The sequence below is a fragment of the Cimex lectularius genome, unplaced genomic scaffold (assembly GCF_000648675.2).
Source record: "Cimex lectularius strain Harlan isolate CLEC.00 unplaced genomic scaffold, Clec_2.1 scaffold82, whole genome shotgun sequence".
In the NCBI taxonomy this organism is placed as follows: Eukaryota; Metazoa; Arthropoda; class Insecta; order Hemiptera; family Cimicidae; genus Cimex; species Cimex lectularius.
The window spans coordinates 624,805-649,939 of NW_019392695.1; the positions used below are offsets into that span (position 1 = coordinate 624,805).

General features: G+C 32.8%; 1 protein-coding gene across 3 annotated transcripts in view; it reads right to left on the reverse strand.

The window, feature by feature from the left end:
• The window catches only part of LOC106664119 (neuronal acetylcholine receptor subunit alpha-7-like), a 505,201-nt gene that overhangs the window by 129,860 nt on the left and 350,206 nt on the right, over positions 1-25,135 (reverse strand). For 2 of the 3 annotated variants that reach the window (XM_024226020.1, XM_024226018.1), the window contains exons 2-4: positions 20,019-20,158; positions 9,801-9,845; positions 2,497-2,606 (exon numbers count right to left, since the gene is read on the reverse strand). In XM_024226020.1, the coding sequence (XP_024081788.1) occupies positions 2,497-2,606; positions 9,801-9,845; positions 20,019-20,158 (295 nt within the window). Of the gene's footprint in view, positions 1-2,496; positions 2,607-9,800; positions 9,846-10,640; positions 10,686-20,018; positions 20,159-25,135 lie in introns of all 3 variants that reach the window. The other variant, XM_024226019.1, reaches the window with a different exon arrangement.

Genomic DNA, 25,135 nt, shown 5'->3' on the forward strand with positions numbered 1-25,135 from the left:
CGCCGCTGCTCTACCACCTGAGCTATCGTGACCTCGATCCACTCGGACATCAACTCGCCATCTCAACCCCACCTTATGACTTTTCCCTCCTTTTTTTTCATCTCAACTAAAAACCTTAATTAATTGTAATGATTTAATTGGTCAAGCGGACCACGAAATTAGTGAATTATATTTAAATTTTAAGCCTTGGCTGGAGGAAAGAGACCAAGCATGCTATATATGTAAACTAAAAACGGTGGAAGGTTTGTTTCATTTTTTGGCAGTTTGTCCAAATTTGGAGAACGTTAGGTTAATCTGGTTCCACAGATGTCGTGAGTATATAGAACTTTTAAATAGGAAAGATTGGTTTAGTTTGTATAGATATATTATAGATGCGCTGAATTGCAGAGATAATTTTATGTTAAGTTTATAATTTGTAAGTTTTATTTGAATGTAAATATGTAAGGGTCAACTGGCAGACGACTAGATTATGCCATTACTAGTATTATTTTGTTATTTTGTAAACAAAATGTAATATTTTTTTTCTAAATATACTTTTATAAAAAAAAATAAAGCTCAATGGCACGGTCTATACAATCAAAAATATTTTTTAATGACCAGATGCAAGCCAACTACACGTTTACTACTTTAAAATTTTTTCCTTGCGTGAAAACAAAATCTATTTTATTTTGTTTTCTATTTAGGTTGAGTAGGTGTTTTTAAAAACACCAGGAGAGACACGATAAATGGACACCCTGTATATTAAAAACAAAATTAGTAGGAACTCCCCTATTTGCAAGACCTTATGAGATAGTGAGTGTTTTATTTTAGCTCTTTCTGTGCGATCACTAAAGTAAGATACGATGAATTTAATCCAGACCTAAAAACATTAATATTCATAATTTTATTAATCCGAAGGCCGTGGTGTTTTAAATCAAAAACCTTTTCGATGTCCAGATACAAGACAGCTGAATTTTTTCCATATCCATATTTACCATTAGCCTAACAAAAGTATTTTTTTCGGATTAGATTTTATAGGACACATGAAAAGTGACTCTACTAAATTAAACCTTTGTACATTTACAACAATGTGTTCAGTGACCGTTAGTTAATAATTATTTGGAGATCGTGAGATGCGGTCTGGTACGCGAAAACAAACGCTTTGAGCCCTGAAGATGATCTCAATAAAGATCGAAACGTTGGTACGATAAAGAAAATGTTTTTCTAAAACCTACGTCACACCAGACCGCATCTCACGAACTCCAAATAATCATTTAAAACAACAGTGACCCAATAACTGTTTTCTTCGTTTACAAAACGGTCTGAGCTTAGTGAAAATTCGATTTTACCCTTTTCCGTGCGATGACGTACGTTTTAATAAGTCTTATTTCGTATTAAACCTACCTCTTGGAAAATATTTATCAATTTACTAATGTGAAAACCGTGTCTCTTTTTTATTTTAGTCTTTTCTGTGCGATTACGTACGTTTCAATAAATCTTATTTCAGGGAAACCTGTATCCATCAATGAATCACACGGCCATTTAAATCGAAAGACTTTTCAACGTCCTTTGATTCAAGAAAACTGCATTTTTTCCATTAAGTTTAAAAAAAAATGTTCAGTTTATTTTCTTGTTTGGGTACTTTTTGATAAAATCAGGGGTGCTACTAGTAAGTTGACATATTGTAAAAAAATTGGCCCAAAAGCTGTTTCCTTCAATCCTGCAAAAGATTTTTAGAGCTTAGTGAAAGTTTTATTCTTTTGTGTGCGATTAGAGAAGTAAGATACAATAGAACCAATCCAGGCAAATTATATTATTTCTGCTTCCCATTATTTTAAAATATAATCTGTTTCAATGTTTTATCTGTATGTTTGGGTTGTAAAACAAACCAAGAGCAGGGGCGAAAATAAAACCTCTCCCGAAAGGCAAATGTAAATGATGATTCGATCCCATCACTCACATTAATTAGTTAGTAACTCACAGGCCGTCGGGTATTCAATGCTGTCGACCATGCTTCCTATTCGCATTGGGAAAATCGAGGAAAAATGTACCAGACATGTTGCACGTCTGAAAAACCTAGACCTTTCTGGTGGAAATGGGCCATCCTGTCTGAATGGGAAATGAAATATGGGTCTCAGTTGATTCTTGGAGGTTTGAAAAGAAAGCGAGTCCGCCTGGGTACTCGATAGAAAGATGAAATTATCCGACTACGAATAACCCGTCAATCCCTAGTGTGAAGTCCGATAAAGAACAAATTTGTTGATAATTAAAAAAAATAATGTTTTCAATCCCGATTTATCGATTGTTAATATTTCTTTTCATATGTAAAATCCTTATTGTTAACACATTTTAAATTTGTAAAATATCTTTTAGGATATTCTGCACAAAAAATATATGAAAGTGTATTAACCTATTGTTTATTTTTATACAACGCTAGGGTGCATTTGATGTAAGCATCGCCTGAAATCTTGTACATAGAAATGTGCATTTGATTAAAATAAATGAAAACAATCTTACCTGTTGTACATGAGAACGTCTGGCTTCCATATCCTATGCGGTGGAATCCGCAAGTCCTTAACTCCGCCGAATTCGCTGGCGTTCCACCGTAGATTAACATCATTCCATTCCTGTAATAATGTCCACTAAGTGTATAACAGACCAATGCGCCGTTCATTGCTAATATGGTCAATGTGCAATGTCGTTATTATTCAGGAAAAAGGTAAGGCGTATCGGGATTTAACTGGAAGGACGGGGGAAGGCGCTGTAGGTGCGAAGGGTCTGGAGGCGGCGGGTGGTGAAGACCTCATGAATCAACTAGACGCCTCGGCCCTTCAATATACGGCAGCTCGTTATAAACTTCTAACATTATAAACTTGGTGTAAACAACATTGGCTTCCAGGCTATCTAAGAGCTAGAGAGATCTTCCTGAGAGCTTGATTATAATCTACCCTGCACATACCGCCTAAAAACTGGTCAGTGCTAAAGGACGTGGGGCTTTTAATTTTCCTCATTTGTCTGACACGAATAACGATTTGTTCGATTGGTCAATATATTTTAAACAAGAATCTTATAGATTTTAATTTTCGCTAATATTTTTTGATTTACGTAAGTTTCCACTTAAAACATTTTATAATTTGATAACTATTTATTTTTTTAGCAACTGCACTAAATTTTATAAAAATTAAAACTTTATAATCTTACAGTATTTCATCAATTCTCAAGGTCATTTTAGTTGAATAGACATTTGCCGAAAAATTGCCGTTTTTCGGTACGAATTTTTAAAAATCTACTTAATTATAAACGAATTCCTTTTGTTTTATTCTCCTTAGCATGCTTAAAACTTTTAGATAAGGGTTTTTGAAAATATCGCATCGTTAATTTTTCCTCAAATTGTGATAAAACTGCATTTCTGTTTGTTATAGAAAAGTATTTATATATATTTACCTATTATTACTCTAAACCATGAAAAATGAATTATTTCAATATGATAAAGCGTTTGGGAGAAAACCGTACCGAAGTTGACCAATTACTTTTCGGAGGAAACGACTTTCTGGTCAAACTCGAATTTTTTCCTTTGCTGGCCAATTTCTAAAAAAACTATACAGATAGATTCTTCTTGAAATAAAAAATTATTAAGTTGTTTTAAACATTTTAACATAAAATACTAGTGTTTCAAACATCCTAAGTGATGTTAAATTGCCAGTCCACATAAATAACCAGACTCAAGATTTGAACATATATTTAAAAAAAATTAAACTCATCTAAAGCTTGCAGTCTTATGCGTCAAGTTTCGTTTTATGAATAAATAGTTTTACTTCATTTGTAAAAATATTTAATAAATGTTTAGATTGGAAAAACAATTGCTACTAATTGATCCTGCTTATCACTAACTTTCTTTCGGATCAACGATTAAAGCCCATAGTAATAATTTATGGATTAACTTTAAAAATTGAATATAATTTAGTCAAATCTTTAGGAAGAGAGAGAACTATGGTCTTCTGTCGTGATTAAGTTGCTTTTAAATTGCCAAAAATATTCAGTCAGCAATATTAAATACTTGGACCGATGAGACTGAGCCTAAAAAAAAACAAAATTAACTTAGTGTCAATTAAACTTATTTAAAAAAAAAGACCAGTTTTATAATTAATCAAACTATTTGAATGCTTTAATCTTTGTTTTTAATAGAAAATAAAACATAGAAAATGCGTTTTTTTAAAAGTCAAGTTATAAAGGTTTTTAATGAAGCTGGTGTCGATCGGACATCTCCTGTGCGACTTTATTCTACTGTCAGGATACTTTTGATTACTTTTTAATGACTTTTTTCTGGACTTAAACATCATTTGTAAAGTCGCGTTTCAAGTAATTCGAAAGGGTTTAATAAGCTGAATATAATTGTTTACAATAAATTTTTCACCCTTGTTATTGTATTATTTTTTTTATTCACTCTTATTTCCTCTGACCTAGGTTTAAAATTAAGTGACTATATTTTTTGTCAAAATTGTATGAAATCTGTTTTTCGAAATCGGAAAATTAGGTCAAATATAGTGAAATTCCTTGGAAAAAGTAAGTATACATCGAAATCCTCCTAATTGAGGAAGGTGAAATATTAAAAAATACAAACTTTGTATGTTTAAAGGGTTGTCGTTTTCCTTAATTTTTTCAAAACATTTTCCACGCAGGCTTGCCTCGTAGGTGGTGGAATCTTGGAAAAATCGCCCGAGTGAAAAACGTTATTCAGATGACTCTGCCCATCTGAAAGCATTTGCTGCATTTGCCCATTTGCACGTAGCGCGCTTACTAAGTATTTATAAGCCTTGATATCCCCTGACATTTTCCCGTCTCAAGTTTTTTTAACTTCTTATTTGAGAAAAAAGCTAAATCGCTATTTTTTACGACACTGTTTTTCTCTTAATATTCTTACCCATGTAAGAAAAAATTGACCCGTGGTTATACCAACCCCTCCACGGTTAATTGTCGGTTCATTGAGCATTTATCATAAAACTCTCGCTTTGTAATATAATTAAACAGTCAATTGTCACTCCACCTGCCGCCTCCCTGGACCATTCTATAAATAATAATCAAATACAAAGGCTATTTTCATACGTTTTCTCAAAGATTATCAAAATTAATTGATCTATATTAAGCTTAGGCGAATTTATTTTTTTAGAAGCAAAGTCACGAGAAAATGTTTATTAAAAAGTATCACCCCTCGCACAAAACTTAATATCTCATCATATTTCAAAATAATAACAAAAGTAAGCTGTGATTTAAACTTCGTTAAACACTTTCTCGTGACAAAATGGTTCCTAGTAATTTGAAAGAATTGCAACTTTTTAAATTTTTAAAATTGATAAATTCTACGTGTCAATCCATTTAACCAACAAATTTAGACGAAATATTTACTGTTCATTGAATTTTAAAGTTGCGTTTCGAGGTCAAAATTACTTTGGAACCAAATGTAACATCCAAATAATAAATTGTGGATATTTGGCTGTATCTCATCTCGTTTGAACTTATTTCCCACCTATTTAAAAACAAATTCAGCGTGAAATAAAATTTATAATTCCATTCAGTCCATTGTAATTGAAATTAGAAATATTTTTCATTTTACCCATGAAAAAAAAAATTAGGTTTCTGAATCCGACAAGAATTGCACATGGTTGAACAGTCAGGTGCAAAATTAAGTTTTGTTTGTTCTTACGTTTTGGCCACACATTCAGTAATTGGAATAAAACACGGAATAATATGTTAGGTCAATAAAAAGGGACTACGGTGGCCAATCTTAACAGTGTACCAAGCTAGCGGCTCTGGGTTCGAATCCCAGTGTAGGGCTTGGAATTTTAATTGATCATAAGATGAAAAGAGTTGGATCTAAAACTTCGTCCCATTATCAAATGGGTATTTGGACGTTTAATCATTTTGCATGATCGGGATTACTTTACTTTTAGAACGACGGTGGTCGAGTCTTTATGATGTCCTACTCGCATTTGCCACGGTAGATTTTTTTTCTAGGTTCAGATCCGGGTAAAACCCTCGGATTTTTTTAGAATGATATAAGAAATGAAAAGTGGTTTCCACCCTTGTTCTCGTCACCCAAAAGGATAGTTGGACGCTAGGAACCTTTCCTTACTTATTGCTTAATTATTTCACTTTTGGACCAAGGCAGACGAGGAGTAAGGTTGTCCCAGTCATGTTAGCCACAGTAGCGGATCGAGGTTCGAATCCCTTCAAAGCACATTATTTTTTGTGTGCTGAGAATGATATGAAAAAAGTGTTGTAAAGTGGTTTCGAACTCTCGTCCTCGAAACGCAAATGGATTTTGGAGATTAAGTCTCGCTGGATGATTGGAATTGCTTTACTTTTGGGACCACCGCAGCCTAGTGGAATGGTCTTCCTACTGGTATTTTACACGGTAGGAGTTGAAAGTTCAAACTCCTTCACAGCCATTGGAATTTTTTAGAATAAAAAAATAATGAAAAATGTTAAGTGTTTTTACCCTAATTTCGCTAACCCCAAACGGTTATTTCGACATTTAACCCTCCTGAGTGCCAAAAATTACTTTACTTTTGGGACTGCAGTAGTTCAGTCGTTAAGTGGTCAGACTGTAGTTCGAATCCCGCTAAAACCCTTGATCCTTGGCTCGTAACACTCATGGGTATTGGGACGTTTAATCCACTTTTATAACAGGACTTACTTTACTTTTGGGCCCACGGTGGCCGAAGCATAAGGGCGTACTACTCATGACGGTATGGTGTTGGGGGGGGGAGGGTAGCCGAGTGGTTAAGGCGTCACACTCTCGGCTAGTAGATCCGCGGTCGTGGGTTCGATCCCCACCATCGCCCCTGGACTTTTTTCTGACGCCTGAGGGGACCGGTGGCCGCAATTGAAAGAAATTGAAACGGCACTCATCAATGGAAGGGGCGGGATCAGATCTCAGTGACCCTGAATTTGGTCCCGACTCACTTCAAACATGACTTTCCTCGATGGAAGAACACCGACACACCGGGGGCTCAAATTCACACTCGTGGTCCGAGCCCCCAAAAATGGAGCCAAGGATAAGGTACAATAAGCTGAACAGCTGCAGTGCTCAGGGGGAACTCTTCCAGTTCCTGGTATGCATTGTTTAAAAAAAAATTGGGTCTAGGTTGGAATCCTGGAATAGCCCTCTAATTTTTCAGGGGGAATAATATAAAAAAGCTATTATTAACTGGTTTGACCATTTGTTCGTAACACCCAATGGGTATTGAGACGTTTAACCCACTTTTATGACAGGACTTACTTTACTTTTGGGCCCAAGGTGGCCGAAGCATAAGAGCGTGCTACTCATGTCGGTATGGGTTGTAGGTTGGAATCCTGGAATAGCCCTTTAAATTTTATTTGAGAATAATATAACAAAGGTATTATTAAGAGGTTTGACCCTTTGTTCGTAACACCCAATAGATATTTGGACGCTATGTCCTATCGTATGACAGGAATTACTCGTCTTTTGGGACCATGGTGCCCGAGTGTGTATGGCATCCGACTAGTTCTTGCAGAAAAACATGTTTTTTTAAACGACCTATATATTTTAGACTGATTTATTATTAATAATAACATTTAACAGCAAACGATGTTGAATGAAATACTGCCAATAACCACCACAGCCTGCATCATGAGATTAAAATTTAACCATATTTAAATGTTCACATTTGCATTCAGCTAACTTATTTTAATTTAAAAAATGATTACTTGTACTATACATATATGCAGTTATAAAATATAAGTGCATATGTGTAAAGACGAACAATATTATTGAAATTATCTACAAATTACATTATTTATTTACGCAATAATAACTATATATTCAAATTATTACAATTATCAAATATATATAATGTAATCTAGCATAAGCTCTACAACAATATTACATTAGGACTAAAATAAATTTTGAAAACAATAATTTCCAATGCAACAGCTATCATTGGTTGAAATAAACTTTAAATAGAAGTTCATGCTTCACAAACAATTTACATTAAAATTTACATTCTATGGTATATGGAAAATATAACAGTTCTAATACAATATTACAGAAAAAATACTATGATGAAATATATTGATCATCTACAAAATGGGAAAATCCATGCACAACATACTAAGAAGATCAACTTGATATAAGGATATTATTTTATAGAAGAACTTTATTGATTTATTTAGGTATTTATTTAGGTTCAGTTTTAATTTGCTTTTTTTAGAAATTGTTTTATATTATTTTTATTATAATATAATTAGGTTAAAACAAATAGAACTATGTTAAAGTATTATTCGCCCTCAAATTATTTTGTAACCTTGTGGCTTAAATTCGTTTTTGGTTAGTAGTTGTATAAAATGTGTTGGCTTTAAATAACATACATCCAAACATGGGACTGACACACAAATACAAGCAATCTCTCTCTATCCATCTGTATAGTTTTCTCGCTCACCCTACCTTCAACCTTTCTCTTTCCAAAATTTTTCTTTCATTCAATGCTTTATGAAAACACTTTCCAATTCTAGCTTTCTGTTACTAACAGATACACACACTTTTTCTCTCTCCATCTGTCAAACAAAAAACCATATACACGCCCTCTTGCTCAAATTTATTTTTGCCACCTTGTCATTTAGAGTTTCTCTTTCTCTCTATATTTGTTCTATCTCTTTCTCTCTCCTTCTCTTTTCGTCAGGCACATTTACACAAGAAACAAACACAAAACCCACTCGAACAAACACACATAAGAAATAGGCTAGTGGAGAGTTGTAAGTTATGTGGCATTGTTCTAGTAATATTTTTTTTGTATAATTCATCAACTACAATGGTACATTATGATAGAATACTCGTAACTTGAGATATATAATATGAGAAAATTAGCAAAGCACTTCTTAGGGCGAATGATTCATGCATTACACTGCTACAGGCGTGTCAAAACATATAGAAATGAAATGAAAAAATATATACATATATTATGTATATATTTGTAATATATATATTTATATATATACATATATATACACATATATACATATATATATACATATACATATATCAAATAGTATTAAATACGTATTAAGTAATAAAATATTTATGGCTGGTTTAAACAAAAGGCCGCATTGTGATATAGAAATTACAAGTATTGATTGTTCGGGTGTGTTGGCAGTGTTGATTAATGTTATCAGAGGTTACATTGTATTTTTTTAAGTCAAGGGTATTTGTTTTCTATATTTAATTTGAAAGGGTAGTCACTGTACACTACTATGAGTTTTCCTACTTTAATTTGTTTTCTCTGTTGTTAAATCAATATTGTTAAAAGGTCCACATCCCAAATGAAAATCTGAGAGGGTTGTGAGAAAGTCTATGTTAAATGTGTTTAATCAAAGTGTATTGATCAACTGAATTGACGTATTTTCTTCTTATCAAATTTTTTATCTGTATGTGAATTATACGACTTTTAATATCTGTTGTTGAAAAAAAATTGTAACTTTTTAAATTGATCGACAAATATTTTATAAATAAATTTATTAAGTAAAAAGCTGTCTGAAGGTGAAGAGATGTTTATAGGTATGTCCTGCTTTGGATAAAAGTCTATAGGAAAATTGTTAATATTCTGTTCTGTAAGTGAATCGTTCATTTGGGATGTGAACGTTATGCAGGCGTATTTTTACAGTCTTACTATTTACAAAACTACCAGTTACTAAAAATATGATTATTTTAAATCAAAAGTAAGCTTCAATTAATAACATTCTTCTTATTTCAGCAGCCATTCTGTGTAAACCTGGTAGGGATTTAAAAACAGTTTATCTTGACTTACCAGTTTTAACCAAATGTTTGTAATTAGAAGCTGATTCTTCTCATCCTAATCCCATGCAATCAGAAACAAGGCGTTGTTAGAAAACACAACGAACAAAGTTACACCAACTCTCGCTATCGCTCTAGCAATGTTCTGTCACTAATACTGTATAAATCCTAACAATACATGACCGCCTGGAGAACCCTACCCATTAAAAATAAGTTGTGCACGCTTCTTGTTCAACTCTAAACTGTTACCGTCCGTTAAGACTGCTGGAGCGATATTTTATTTTTCAAGATCAGCAAACGGTTTAGGGAGAGCAAGAAATGAGAAAGAGCAAGATAGAAAATATTGCATGACAGCTAGGTGTTTATACATTTTTAAGAGTGTATATTATTTTTGATAAAATGGTTTTCTAAACTTTAAAAAAAATAAAATAAAAACAATGTGCATTGACATGATAGCCATTTATTATATTTATCATGAGGATTAGTTTTAGTGTTTAAGTGTTTTTAGTGAATTCATGAACGAATGCATTATCAATGTGCGTTACGTGGTGAAAGTTGAATTTAAAATCACTCTAAAGGTTGTTTATAGCTTCATTTTATTACAGATTAGGTTCATTCAGGCAGGAAAAATATATTCCACATATAGTTGGCAGAACATTGCAGAGGTAAGCCGGGGTGACTATTATAAATAGCCTCTAAGGGTAAAATGTCTCTTAAGTTGGTTGAGAGGAATGCTTAGTAATATCGTGGAAAAAACACACACAACAACTTTACAGGGAAAACTATTAAAGTGCCACATCTAGATAGAGACATTTTTCCCAACTGAGGAAAACGGGCACCTTCCATCACTTACCAAGTTCAACCACGCGTTCGTGGTTACAATTTGATTCTTTTCGTCCTGCAAGAAATCCATTATATTTTATAAAGGACAATTATATATTATTAGAAAATGGTAAAAAGATCTTTGTTGTGCGTTGCGGTTGTATATTCTCTTTTTCTTTTCTAATATATATTTGATCTTAGTTTGGAGTTTCAATTTATTTTATTAAACTAAAATATCACAGTCGACGGGCAAAAAAAGTTTTCTTTAATGACAAAATAAAATTTGGAGTTGGATTTGAGAAAAAAAGTTGGTTTCAACAGTGAAATGCAGTTGATACGTGCAGAGATCAATTGATAATTTTTTATAACAAAAATTCGTTTTGAAAAATAGGGATTTTAAAATAACAGAGAACAATTTGAGTCATATCATGCGCAATTTTGAGTATGTATCAATTTCTGAATCATAGCACCAACAGTCCAAATCATTTTTTTGTGTGGCATTTTTTATTTGACCTAATCATTCTTCTTCAAAACATCAATAAGAAAACTATAGGTAATAAAATCCAATTTTAATATTGAATTCTACTGATTACCTCGTAATGACAAAGGTCTGTGCATATTAAAAAAAATCGTTTTCGTTTTACAGAAAATTAATTTTTTTTCAACATTTACTTTGTGTCAATACTTCAACATGAAGGTCAATACTTTTGAAGATATTTTCAAATAAGTTTTTTTGTCCAAATGAACTTTTTCTTATTCCAGGCCTAAAACATATGCATCATACGGTAAAACTGTGGAATTTCAAATCCTATCGCCAAATGACCTATTGAAAATGACTGCATTAAACTCGAGAAAAAGGAAGCCACACGCTCTAGCCAAAACTGGTTTTGTAAACGGCAAAAATATTCTCCCGCAGTATGTCACGATCCCGGTCAAACCGGCTTAAAAATTAATGGCGTGAATCAGAATTTATCCCTCGCCTACCGCACAACACCAACCTCGTTTCTTTGGATTACAATTTATTTCGATCAATGGCCCAGGTTTTTCGTAGGGTAAACATTCGACATATAAAGTAAAAGCCCGTCGTTTCGGAAAGGGTGACTATTCCGAGGAATAGCCTCAGGTATCGTAATTATTAATTTGAACTAATTAAATAAACTTTAGTTAAGCGGACAGACCTTTGTTATATTTTATCTAAATTAATTGTGCTGACATACCAAGATAACAAGATTTTACAATTTTTTGCAAACAGAAAAGTGATTATCACAAAAATCAGAACTTATCGCTATTGGTTAATTAAGGGTTTAATATTCTATTAAATAAAGGTAAGGGATTTCACGGCGCTGAAGATCTACCCTACCCGCAACACATCCCGGTCTTTACAAATGGTAGATTTCAGCGCCGTGGACTCAATGAACGTCCCGATTTGTAAATATAACTTCAAAACCATTTAATTTTTCTTTTTTTAAATAAAAATTTACATTGGGAGTTTTTACTTTCCACGTGATTCAAAACCCCGTCTTGCGCTAGCATATTACTTTAGAAATCCCGACGTTTTGACTCACTAAATCCGTTACAGGCCCATTTCTGCGAAATAGTTCAATTACGTTAAAATCGTATTTCTATAAAGTCCTGGTGGGTAGAAAGATATGATTTAGATAAAGCCTTAAACAGTAAAGATAATATAAAATAACACAAAAACATATAAGTTGTGTCTTCGAAATTATAATTTTTCAAACCTTAAAAGGGTAGAAAAACATTTTTATTTTTATTTCCACATAAATTAAACTCCAGATAAGACTTAATGAAACAAAGCAAAGAATTGTTATTAAAACGTTTGTTTTACATTGAGTTACTTGATGTTCTGTTGGTGCTACGTTTTGAAATTAGACCAGCCTGTCAGCGGAATATCGTGAAGCGTGGTTTTTCAATAAAGGTAAGCAAGCGAAGTGATTTTACCATGAAGAATGTAAGATGCATGACATTGTCCCAGCCTGGGAAAAGTATTGTATTGCAAATGAAACCCTATGTGCTCCTGTTGGTTGAAGTTTATTTGGAAATATGTACTTTGCCTTTGCAGGTGTAATGAGAAGAAATTAATTAAACTTAGGTCGGAACAATTACCAAACACCAAGTTATTTTGCAGATGAAAAAGTCATCATGTACGCTTCCAGTTTAAGCCACTGGAACGGGTTAACTGTTAAATATTCAAGAAAAAGACTTAGCAAGAAATAATGAATGTGGAACAATAAAAGAGGTTGTTTCAACAAGGATTCTATTAAATATCAATAATTGGTCAATGAATCAATAATTTCCCAATGATTAGTAATTTTTTATTCCTGTAATTCCAAATGATGATCACATCTGCATAGACACGAAGTACGTTTCACTCTGAAGAGGAAAATTTTAAGGATGAAATTAAGACTGAAACACGCATTGAATGCGATTTAATACTCTCTCAAAGAAGATTTCAAAAAAGCGCAAGGGATTTCTTTTTCAGTCATTACCCTGGATTATACACCGTTTCTCAGCTATTTTAATGCGAATTGCATCCTGGGTGCTAGTTCGAATTTGATGAATCGGCAAAAGTAAAATCCGCACAATATGATATTAGGTATGACTTCTTAACCCCTTAATATAACCCACGACAATCGATTTGGATTTAGGCGTTTCCATTCCTTTGTTAATCGGTTTCGTCTTGCGCACATCATCATTGCGTCCTCCTATGAGAAGAAGAAATGCTGCTTCCTCGGTCTCGAACAGGCTGATCGAGTCTGGGTTTGCGCTGTAGTCTCCGTATAAGGGATAGGCGGGCGTCCCTCAGGGGAACGTCTTCTGTCCATTGCTATTCTCCATATATTTTCTACTGCTCTATCTTTTATCTATCTTTTCCTATTCAAACAGTGCCATTCAATCCTCCAACTCCTACCACGTTATAGCTCATCGAAGCGTCAGATGCTCGTATTCGTTTGAAAAATGGTTAAAAAATAATTAATACCACAAAATCTCAAACCTTCCATGTCGAACGCATCACTCAACGACTATTCTAACTTCGTACGCCATCCTACTGAAAAAGGTCATCTTCTACCTAGGGTGTCCTTTTTAAAAGACCCGGCTGCATATCTCGTGAACCAATGACGCTTTAAAAAAATACGTGTTTAATTGTTTACGTGTTTTGTCTAGATTCAAATTTTTACCTTTTTTGGAGAAAAATTATACAGGGTGCCTAGTTAAATTTTAAAATTTGAAATATGACCCTATACATTTAGTCATAATTTCAAAAGATTTTCTACGCTGAAAACAATGGTGCAATCGGTTTTTAAATTGGTCAAATAACAAATTTATCGTAAAAGGTTTTACAAAACGCATTTGCTTAGTTTTGTTGTTTTTCAATAGCTAGCTTCTTCCCTAAAGTAAAAATTAATTGCCTTTAGTGTTTACATTCTGTCAATATTTGTTAAACTCGCACTATGAGAGCAAATCTCAATTCCTGGTGGTAAATACATTTACACAATAGCACCTATTCGTTACATTCAGTATTCTATTCAAAATGAACCGAAGAGTACATTTTTCCGATCAACAGCGAGTTGATATGTACGACTGTTTTATTGATAGTCGTGGTATTGCGCGTCGAGAAGTCGAGTTGTACTCCCAGAAATTTCCTGATCGCCAGTTTAATTCTTGTTGCTCGCTGTAGGAGGAGATATGGATCAGTTGCTGTTCCACCACCAAGAAACTGGCAGAGTAATTTCGACAAGGAGCTGAATATTTTACTGTATGTTTGTGAAAATCCGAATTCCTCTCTCCAAAATGTGGAAAGGGTTCAATATATAAAATTAGAGATGTATTCGGGGCTTACAGTTTTAAGCCGTAACGCTCTGATCTTATCCGGGGACTTTTGACTCTGATTATGATAGACGTCTATCGTTCCTTGCACAAATGTCGATTTGGGAGGCTAAAGAAAACGTGCGTCCATACATTCTATGGATTGATGAACCCACGTTCACTTCTAATGGCATACTACACCGTTGGAATTTTCGAACGTGAGCACAGGAAAATCCAAAAATTTCGTACTCTTGTCATCCTCAGGTGGTTTACAGTATGGACTTCTCTCAGTTGGTATGGACTTCTCGGAAATAAACTAATTGGGGCTTATCTCTACGAAAATAATTTAAATGGTGGTCAGTTCCTTAATTTTTTGATTTATCAACACTATTACATGATGTTCCTTTGCAACAACGAGAAAGAATGATTCTCCGGCTTGATGGATTCTTTGCAGGTGAGAGGTTATTTGAATCGTCATTTCCGTGAAAGGTGGATAGGACTTCTTGGCTCGATCTGATGGCCTCCTCGGTCATCCGATTAAACTCCACTTGACTATTTTCTGTGCGGCCATTTCAAGAACAGTGTCTACGCCCATCATAACCCAGCAACTTCAGCTGAAGAACTGCGGAAAAGGATAGAAAATGCTTGTCAATTCATCTCCCCTAACTCTATCGCTCTGAGCACCGGTGGTTCAAAAGAGCAAATCTTTTCATTTTTCGCAAGGTGGTTCGAACATGGAATTTAATTAATAAATATCAAACCAAACGACATTTTGTCGAACTTTTTGACTGTCATTTTTTAACTCATTTAAAATTCGATTGGACCATCCTTTTCAGCGTAAAAAATCCTTTAAAATGATCTGTCAGGATGCGTAGGGTCGTTGAACTGGGCCTGAGGTACCCTGTCTACTTTCACTCCAAAAAAGGTAAAAATTTGAAACTAGACTGAACAATCTTAAATACGTATTTTTTTATAGCGTCATTGCTTCAAGTGAAATTCATCCGGGTCATCTAAAAAGGATACCCTGTAGAGAAGAACTGACATAAACACTCCATCAAAAACAAAATAGTTAAATACAGCTCAATAGTAAGACCAAAATAGACATAAGGTGTAAAACTTTGTCGTTCAACAAAGCTTTCTCATCTTCGCAAAATACAGGTTCTACATTCCTTAGGGATTACCTATCCTTAGATACCTTGGCAACGACATATTCTGTTTTTTGCAAAGATAAACGTTCATTCAGTTATGAAAAATTCCTAGCTAACCTCCCACTGTGGAGTTTATTCAATCAACGTAACGTAATTTATTAACTCCAAGAAGTATGGTGGTTGTAATTTATCGTCCCTCGCGTAAATTGTTCCTTTAAAACTAAATAAATTATAATGAATTTCCAAAGCAGGTTAAAATTTGGAATTTCGTTATGAACTTCCAACAATTCGTACGAATGAATTTATCATTGAAGAATTTTTTTATTGGCAATAAACTACAATTATGTCAAATATATCATGGTTTATAGGTTAGCGTATAACGATGACAAATCCTTTACTCTATTATTTAAAACCTGATTAATTTTCGTTAAAGAGAAATTCAATCATTTTTGTACACGTCAACTGCATTTCACACTGTCTTAAAAAATCGTCGATTTTTAGTAATTTGTTATAAGAACAACCACTAACAAATAATACGATTAAAAAAACTCGATTAATTTTTACAGTTGGGGCGGGGGTAAAAAATCCAAAAAGTCGTCATAGTGGCATTGAAAAAGCGAAAGAAATGTCATGCTGTATTGTTGAATTTTGCAACAAGACTAAACTCTTTTACCATCTAACGTAACAAAAAAAAATTGAAATTTTTATACATTTTAAAATTGAAATGGTGATAATTGGAGAAAAAAATAAACACTCACCGACATGCAAATCTCAACAGTGATTTGGCGTATGTTTCCGATAATTGGTGTCATGGTCATCCCCCCAAAATCGGCGTCATTTTACAAAATAGCTTCAAACAAACTCGAAATGGATTACAACGATAAAAAGGTATTTAAAAAAAAAAACTTCAAACTATTTGAACGCCGACCTTACAAAAAACCCTTTACTTACCATTATAGAACAATCTACATTTCCTTTATAAAATGTATTATTTATGCCAGTTAGCAATCGTTGTATTACATTTTGTATTATTTGAGGTTCTGATTTCAGTTTAAACGACAAGTTTAAATAAAAACTTTAACCTTTTATTTAATATGTGTATACAATGGAAATTTGTTTGAATTTTATTAAATATTTTATTTCAAGGTGATCGAGATAATGAGAAAATGTTTGCAAAAAGAAAAACAGACACAAAACAGTAATGTTCAAGAACAATGTAGAGTGTTTACTGTGTCTACATCGTTGTATGTTAGTCTATTTTTACAAATACTAGACCCTGAAAAATTTTTGTATCTTGTTATAGATTTTATACAACTACTAATATACAACTGCAAGTGTCTGTGTGTGTAATAGTACTTGACAACTTATTGGCAATCAAGTCCCAGCGTTAATTATTAGGCAAGTCAACGGACAACCAGAGAACATTTTAAGTGTTTATCTTATTAAGCCTTCATTTTCAGCCTCTCATTATTTAATTACCCTTTGGTTTAAAATTTTATTGTTTTTTTTTCATTGAAATGCAATTTGAAATATATTTTGAATAGCTGTTTTTAAGCAGGATTTAGTGGATAAATATTTAAGAGATGTAACTAAAAAAGATTTGTCAGGCTTGGCTTGGTTTAGTCAGATTTTTCTTTTTCTCAAGAGAATAAAATTTAAGAACCGAACTATTTTGACTTTAACAAAAAAGGTTAATAGTCACATTACCGGATAGCATTAAATTAATAACGAATTCCTATTTACATCCTCTAAATTTTCATCATCCAGTATAGGAAGTAGTATTTGGTAAAAATTACACTAAATTTAACTTTTTCTGTTATGTTTAAAAAAGCATCTAAGAACTGTAGAATTCAGAAAAAAAGCTTCAACAATTAAGTGCCGTGCAGCTTGATCAATAAACGAACATTTATACATCCCTATAATGAATTTATATCGATTATTGGGAACCAGCACGATAATATCGTAATTTTGTAAACAAAATCAGGGATAAGGATAATCTGAACGAAAGGAACAGCCCAGTACAGCAAATTAGTTTACTCAATGTCTGCCGAAAAATGAACATATGGGCATGGAACAAATGGAAAGAGATGACTACTGGAAAAATTAAACAGGTGCAAACCCACCAAAAAATTTTGTAAACATCTCAACCAAGATAAAAAACATCTATCTTAATTTCCGCAAGCAGGAATTGAAGAAAATAATAGACTTCCTATTGCCCATTTAAATACTCAGTGTCACGAGCGGGATTCGAACCCACCATCTTCGGCTAAATACGCCGCTGCTCTACCACCGAGAATCGAATTGATAACAAGACATTTGAAAAATGGCAAAAAGGAGGGAAAATTCGAAAGGTGGGATTGAGGTGGGAAGTTAGTGGTGGATGGAAGTCACGATAGCTCAAGTGGTAGAGCAGCGGCGTATTTAGCCGAGGGTCGTAGGTTCGAATCCCGCTCGTAACACTGACTTTTTTTATCTCAACCAATACCTTACATAAAGATTGATTAATTGAAAAAAGACATTCACGGTCAATCGGACCACGAACTATAACAGATTCCATGCAATGTTTTTGCAGTATTAATTTCTTACTCGTTATTGTCATAAAATCAGATTGACTTGATCAATCTGTCAATGATAATTCAGCTTAACATTTAAAAAAGATGTTCCCTAATCTAAAACATATACATTGCATTGTTTAAAACTAGAGTTTATGCTGAAACAAATCTTGGTTAAATTATTTTCATTGGATGCGTATTTTTACAAAAGACTCGTATCTTAGTACTTTGAAACCATGTATAATAAAAACAACACTAATTCTTTTTCCAATCGAATTGTTTTTGGTGCAACAGAAAATATCATGTTAAATTATTTCAAATTATTTTCAATTAATTAAGGTTTTGGTTGAAAAGAATTTATTTGGTCAAACGGACCACGAAAGCTAATAAAAATTATTTCAAATAACGTACAATTTTAAACATTTTTAATTTCAATTCGTCGGCAGGTGAGTGATTCCAACTCAAACGTCAAACGCAGTTGACCCTCAGATGATATAGTTATTTTTTTTGTTAACAACTTTCAAGTGTTTAAGTGTTATGTGTTATAGTTGATCTATCAGAACGTGTAATTCCATCGGTACTGATCATCCTGGTATCTGTGTTTGTCTGTCAACCTTTTCGTCTTCTTCTCTTTATGTCTCTTTTATAAAGTCTGATAGGTGGGAGTGATATTGGTGCCTCTGATTGTTAAAGCCTCTTTCTTTGGTTTTTTAATTGATCAGGTCGGTATTGTAATGAGCTATCTTTGAATTTTGTATCCAGGTTTTTATTGCTGAATTAATTATGTTTGTATATTGACAAGTTTTTAAGTTTTGTTTATTTTTGTATTATTTCTGTTTGTAGTTAGTACATTATTGTTTGTCATGGTCCTTAACGGTTCTATTACTGTTTTTCTTGTGTTTAATGCTGTCATTTTGTATTGATTCGACTATGCTTATATGTTTTGGGTCTGTTGATTTTCTGTAAATATAAAATTGTGCTTCAGTGTCGATTTTTGTGATTCGTAGGTCCAGGAAGATTATATTGTGACTTTTTTTGTTATGTCTTGAACTATATATTTTTTAAAATTTATTTTCAGGTCTTTCGCTTTATTGTTCATGGCTGTTGTAGATGTATGTACATAGATCATAAATAACTTCTGTATTTGCATACTTTTAAGGAAGTATTTTTCTTTAAAGTTTTGTAAAATTCGTATTTTTTCAGCTGAATTGCCGTTTGAAAGATGTTTATTTATTAAGGTTAGGGATTTATTTCATTCTCGTTTTGTTTCAAATTATTGTCCGTATGCGCGAAATCTACTAATTTTTCAAGCCTTTCGTTTATCAGAGACAGCCCCAGCAGGATTGACTTAATGGCCAGGCAATCCAATTCGAGGGCCCTGTTATGATTTAATTATCTAATGAAACCCTAATTGGGTGATGGTCACATTATTCTGATTTCACGGAAATCATGGTTTGATTCGTTTTTCTCAGATCTAGCTATAAACCGTATGATTCTCTTTTGGTTGCATTACTCCGTCATTTTACCGACGAAATTATATTTATGGCTGAAGGATTGATGGAAATGTTCTCACGGTTGAATGCCGAAATAAGGTCAACGGCTAGGTTCTCTATGCGGATTCTGCGGAGTTCCCATTTAATTACTTTATGCGACTTCTCGGATATAAAGTTTCCAGGGAGGAAAGGGCAAAGTGTTTTTCCACCGCAGACTACACTGGCTGAATGATATAGAGGATGTAAATGGCGGTTAATTATCTTGCATTCCTTCCCGAAACTTTTACGAGGTTTAAAAAAAAATCAAATTCGAGAAACCGAAGCCTGATCGGTCTTTTAAAGCCTGTCAGCTTAAAGGTGGGTGGACGATGAACTGAAAGAATTGCCTTACCACGTCTATGATCTGCATTAGCGTCAGTCCAAAGCTGAGTTGAAGAGGATCCGATTCGTTAGCTACGGGGCGCTCTAGAACATTATAGTGGTCAAGAAGGGTGTGGAGCAATCGTTTTTCGTGGGGTCCCTGCTCTGAGTCTGAAAAATAAAAATTGAATTAATTTAAAAACCATCAAGTAAACCATAAATTATAAAACAGTGTTAATGATAACAAGTAGTAAATAGTTTAAAAGTTAAAAAATCTAGAATCTTCGGGCTATTTATTTATATCCTATATTTATTTACATTTTAAATGTTTTTATGCTTAACATTTACCACAAATAATCTGGATCTCGGTCTGGTCTGAATTTAAAAAAAAATTACTTGCCAAGCTTTCGACCTATTTTTAGGTCATCATCAGGGCAAACAATCTTAACCATTGACATAATTAAGTTTTTAATTGATGACTTCAAATTTCTTGGAGGATTGTTTTGTCCTTATGATGGCGAATCTATCTTCAATGAAATTTGACGCCATCTAATAAATACTCAATTATGTTAATTAGTACACATCTGTAAGTTTGGTTTGCCGTGATGATGACCTTAAAGTAGGTTGAATGCTTCGCAGATAATAATTTTATTTGTTAGTAAAGAAGTGGTCGATACATCAACCACTTTAAACATTATCATTTTACCAAAGACAGTGGTATGTTTACAGGTCAACGAGCCGAGAGTCTGACAAGACAATGCTGAATTCAGAAAAGGCATCAAACCATGGTGTGGTTTGGAATTGTTGATTAAACCCTCGTTCTAAAATTTTTTGGAAACCGGGGCGTGTATTTGATGTTGCCAAATACGTTTTCCCCGGTTCTAGAATTCCAGAGGAAGAACATCAAGATCAAACTTTTGTTTGGATTTCTTATCAAAAAACGTAACAAGTACACATACACAAAAACAAATTTGACTAAATATATTATTTGAATGTATTTAATTTTCTATCCAAATTCAAACTACCAAACTTACAAAAAAAATTATCCTCGTTTTTGGTTAGTTTCTTATGTTATTTGTTTAATTTGTCAGCTCCTTCTGTGAGTTCTATACAAGAATATATTATCATTTTGAACAGAGACATTTGAAAATCAAGAGATATTTTCTTCAATGGCTGTAATTACTTGAATTTTCGTAAAACGTTGTGGAGTTATCAATTTTTCAATGGAAGACCGGACATCTGAGAAAAAAATTACTTCAAACTGCCCAAAAACTGTATTTTTTGCTTTAAAAATTCAAATTTAAGAACTTTAGAATGCGCTTAAAACATTTTCGGAATGTTTTATCAAAAGAACATTTTTTCAGTCTGCTTTAACGGAAGCTCTTTTTTTTAAACGTTGTATTATATATAATCTCATTTGGTTCAATCCTACATATTATTTTATCTCTATTGGGTTTGTCCGGAAAATAATGCAGGTTTATGGTTATAAAATGAAAACAATGAAATAAATGATTTTAAATATTTTTTATTAATAAAATAACCTCCGTCAATACACTTATCCCCACGTGATGGCCGCTTCTCTATACTCTCGGAAAAAAAATGTTGAGCTTTTATTATTAATAAATTCTGTAAAGGTGTCTGAAAAAATGTTAGTCGATATACCAGAGGTCTGGAGAATGGGGAGGGTGAGGCAGAACTTCATAACCAAGATATAACAGTTTTGGTGTTGTCATATGATACATGGGACCGAGCGTGGTCGTGTAACAGAATCGGCCTGTTCCAATCGACCAAAGATGACTTCAATAATGCCATTTCTAGAGCATTGCTTCAATCCGAGAGCAATACATTTCGGCATTAATTGTATTGTCATAATTCAACAAACTGTAGTAAATCAGCCCAAATGAAGCACACCAAAGAGTCACAATCACATTTTTTTGATGAGTCGGTGTCTTTGAAAAATGAGCTGCTTCTTTTACTTTGTCGAGCACTGTCCAGTACGTCTGCTGTTATCGCAGAGACTCCACGTTTCATCACAAGAAACAATTCTATCCGGAAAAGGTTCGTTTCTGTTTCGGCAACAGTGTTGCGCAAATTTCATAACGATGATTTTTTTGGCGGTCCTTTTATGAGGAACCAGCTTTCGAGCTTTTTCACATTTCCACTTGCTTAAAGCCGAGAACACACTTACCCGATGCAACGCCATGCGACGCTACTTGATCAAATCCAAAGTCCAATTTTCCATAACATTGTATTACCCCCGTGCACATCTGCCCGATGCTAGGTTACGCTACCCTACTCTACTCACTGCCACTGCGATCCCCACTGTCCAGACTTTCGTCGGGTAGCATCGAGTACAGTCTAAGACAAAACAACCTAACACTCATATTTTTATTCAAACTACATGTATTATTGTCGTTAATTAATTACAGAAAACTTATTTTAAAATATACCAAATTAACCGAGAGCAAAAATTCTTTAGTTTTTATTAAAAAAATTAATTTTAATGGTTTGTCAACAAATTAATAAAAACGCAGGAACTCCATTTTTTAATATAATGAATTTTACTAACAATAATTATTACACGGTTTTGCTCATAAAATTTCACTAACAATTTATTTCATGGTTTTGCTCATAAAGTATAACGTCTTATTTTAATATAAACCAAATTAACTGAGATCAAAAATGTTGTAAAAATAAGTTTTTATAAAAATTATTTAATTGTGATGGTAAGGAAGAAAATTTATCAAAACACCGGAATACCATTTTTTGATATAAAGAATTTAACCAACAATTGATTACACGGTTTTGCTCATAAAACTTAACTAACAATTCATTTCATGGTAGCTTCAGAACAGGACACTCATATTTTTTGTAGTTTATTTAAAACTATGTGTATTTAATTTTGTCGTTATATTAATTACAGCATTCTTATTTTAATACAAACCAAATTAAACGAGATCAAAAATGCATAAGTTTTTATAAACAATTTTTAATTGTGATGGTAAGGAAGAAAATTTATCAAAACACCGGAATACCATTTTTTGATATAATGAATTTAACCAACAATTGATTACACGGTTTTGCTCATAAAACTTAACTAACCATTCATTTCATGGTTTTGTTCATAAAATTACATCAATTTCGTCGAGTAGCTTCCGAACAGGACACTCATATTTTTTGTAGTTTATTTCAAACTAAGTATATTTAATTCTGTCGTTATAAATATTAATTGTATAATGTCTTATTTTAATATAAACCAAATTAACCGAGATCAAAAATGCATAAGTTTTTATAAAAAATTATTTAATTGTGATGGTAAGGAAGAAAATTTATCAAAACACCGGAATACCATTTATTGATAGAATGAATTTAACTAACAATTTATTTCATGGTTTCGCACATAAAATTACACCATTTTTGTCGAGTAGCGTCAGAACAGGACACTCATATTTTTTGTAGTTTATTTCAAACTATGTGTATTTAATTTTGTCGTTATATTAATTACAACATTCTTATTTTAATACAAACCAAATTAAACGAGATCAAAAATGCATAAGTTTTTATAAAAAAATTTTAATTGTGATGGTAAGGAAGAAAATTTATCAAAACACCGGAATACCATTTTTTGATATAATGAATTTAACCAACAATTGATAACACGGTTTTGCTCATAAAACTTAACTAACCATTCATTTCATGGTTTTGTTCATAAAATTACATCAATTTCGTCGAGTAGCTTCGGAACAGGACACTCATATTTTTTGTAGTTTATTTCAAACTAAGTATATTTAATTCTGTCGTTATATTAATTGTATAATGTCTTATTTTAACATAAACCAAATTAACCGAGATCAAAAATGCATAAGTTTTTATAAAAAATTATTTAATTGTGATGGTAAGGAAGAAAATTTATCAAAACACCGGAATACCATTTATTGATAGAATGAATTTAACTAACAATTTATTTCATGGTTTCGCACATAAAATTACACCATTTTTGTCGAGTAGCGTCAGAACAGGACACTCATATTTTTTATAATTTATTTCAAACTATGTATATATAATTTTGTCGTTATATTAATTACAACATTGTTATTTTAATATAAACCAAATTAAACGAAATGAAACATTCACGAGTTTTTATAAAAATTATTTAATTATGACGGTTAGAAAGAAAATTTATCAAAACACCGGAATAACTTTATTTAAAACCATTGCAATTCGTGGACCGATTTGTTTTTATCTCAACCAATACCTTCCATAAATACTAATTAATTGAAAAATGTTTATTTAAAACAATTTAATTTAACTAACAATTTATTACATGGTTTTGCTCAAATTAATGCATTAAGAACAAAAGATGCGTTACGATTGTGATAGTGATTATTGTGATACAGGCTGTATGACTGTACGTGGCGTGCGCTTGGCGTCGCATAGATGTGCACACCCTACCAAAACGTGTCAAGGCGTCGGGTAGCATCGGGCAGCGTAGCATAGCGTTGCATCGGGTAAGTGTGTTCCCGACTTAAGGGGACCCGGGCAAATTGTTTTGGGTCAAACAACCAAAACTCTCTTATTTGCTTAAAAAAAAACTATTACCTATCCTGGATAATTTTATCAAAGAATTTTTAAAATCGTAGCACTACAAGTTCCTTAAAAAATTACATAATTAAGAATTCCTATACCAGGAGCGAGCGCCTTTTCTTATAACAGGAAAAAATTACCGAGTAATATAAATATGAATATGAATATTTTTATTCGTGAACAAGATTTACATTTTGTTTGAATACATCATATTTTACATTTCTAAGTATCTTCATTTTATTATTTTACATTTTTCAACTTCTGCGTTAAAAAATTCATTCAGAGTGTAAAATAGGTTGTTTTGTAGCCGTTTCCAAACTCTTTTTTTAAAGACCCTTGAAGGTAATGTTGTTATATGAACAGGCAGTTTATTAAATAGTCAACTCTAACAAATTTAAAACTATGACTAATTTTGGTGTGGTATAAATGTACAGGTTTATCACAGTCATAATTTTATATTTACAAAAGACTAATCTACAAGATTCTTTTCTTTTCAAGTAGAACATTATTCTTACACATCATTTTGAATAATAAGGACATCTTTTACATGAGAACTACTCCCCC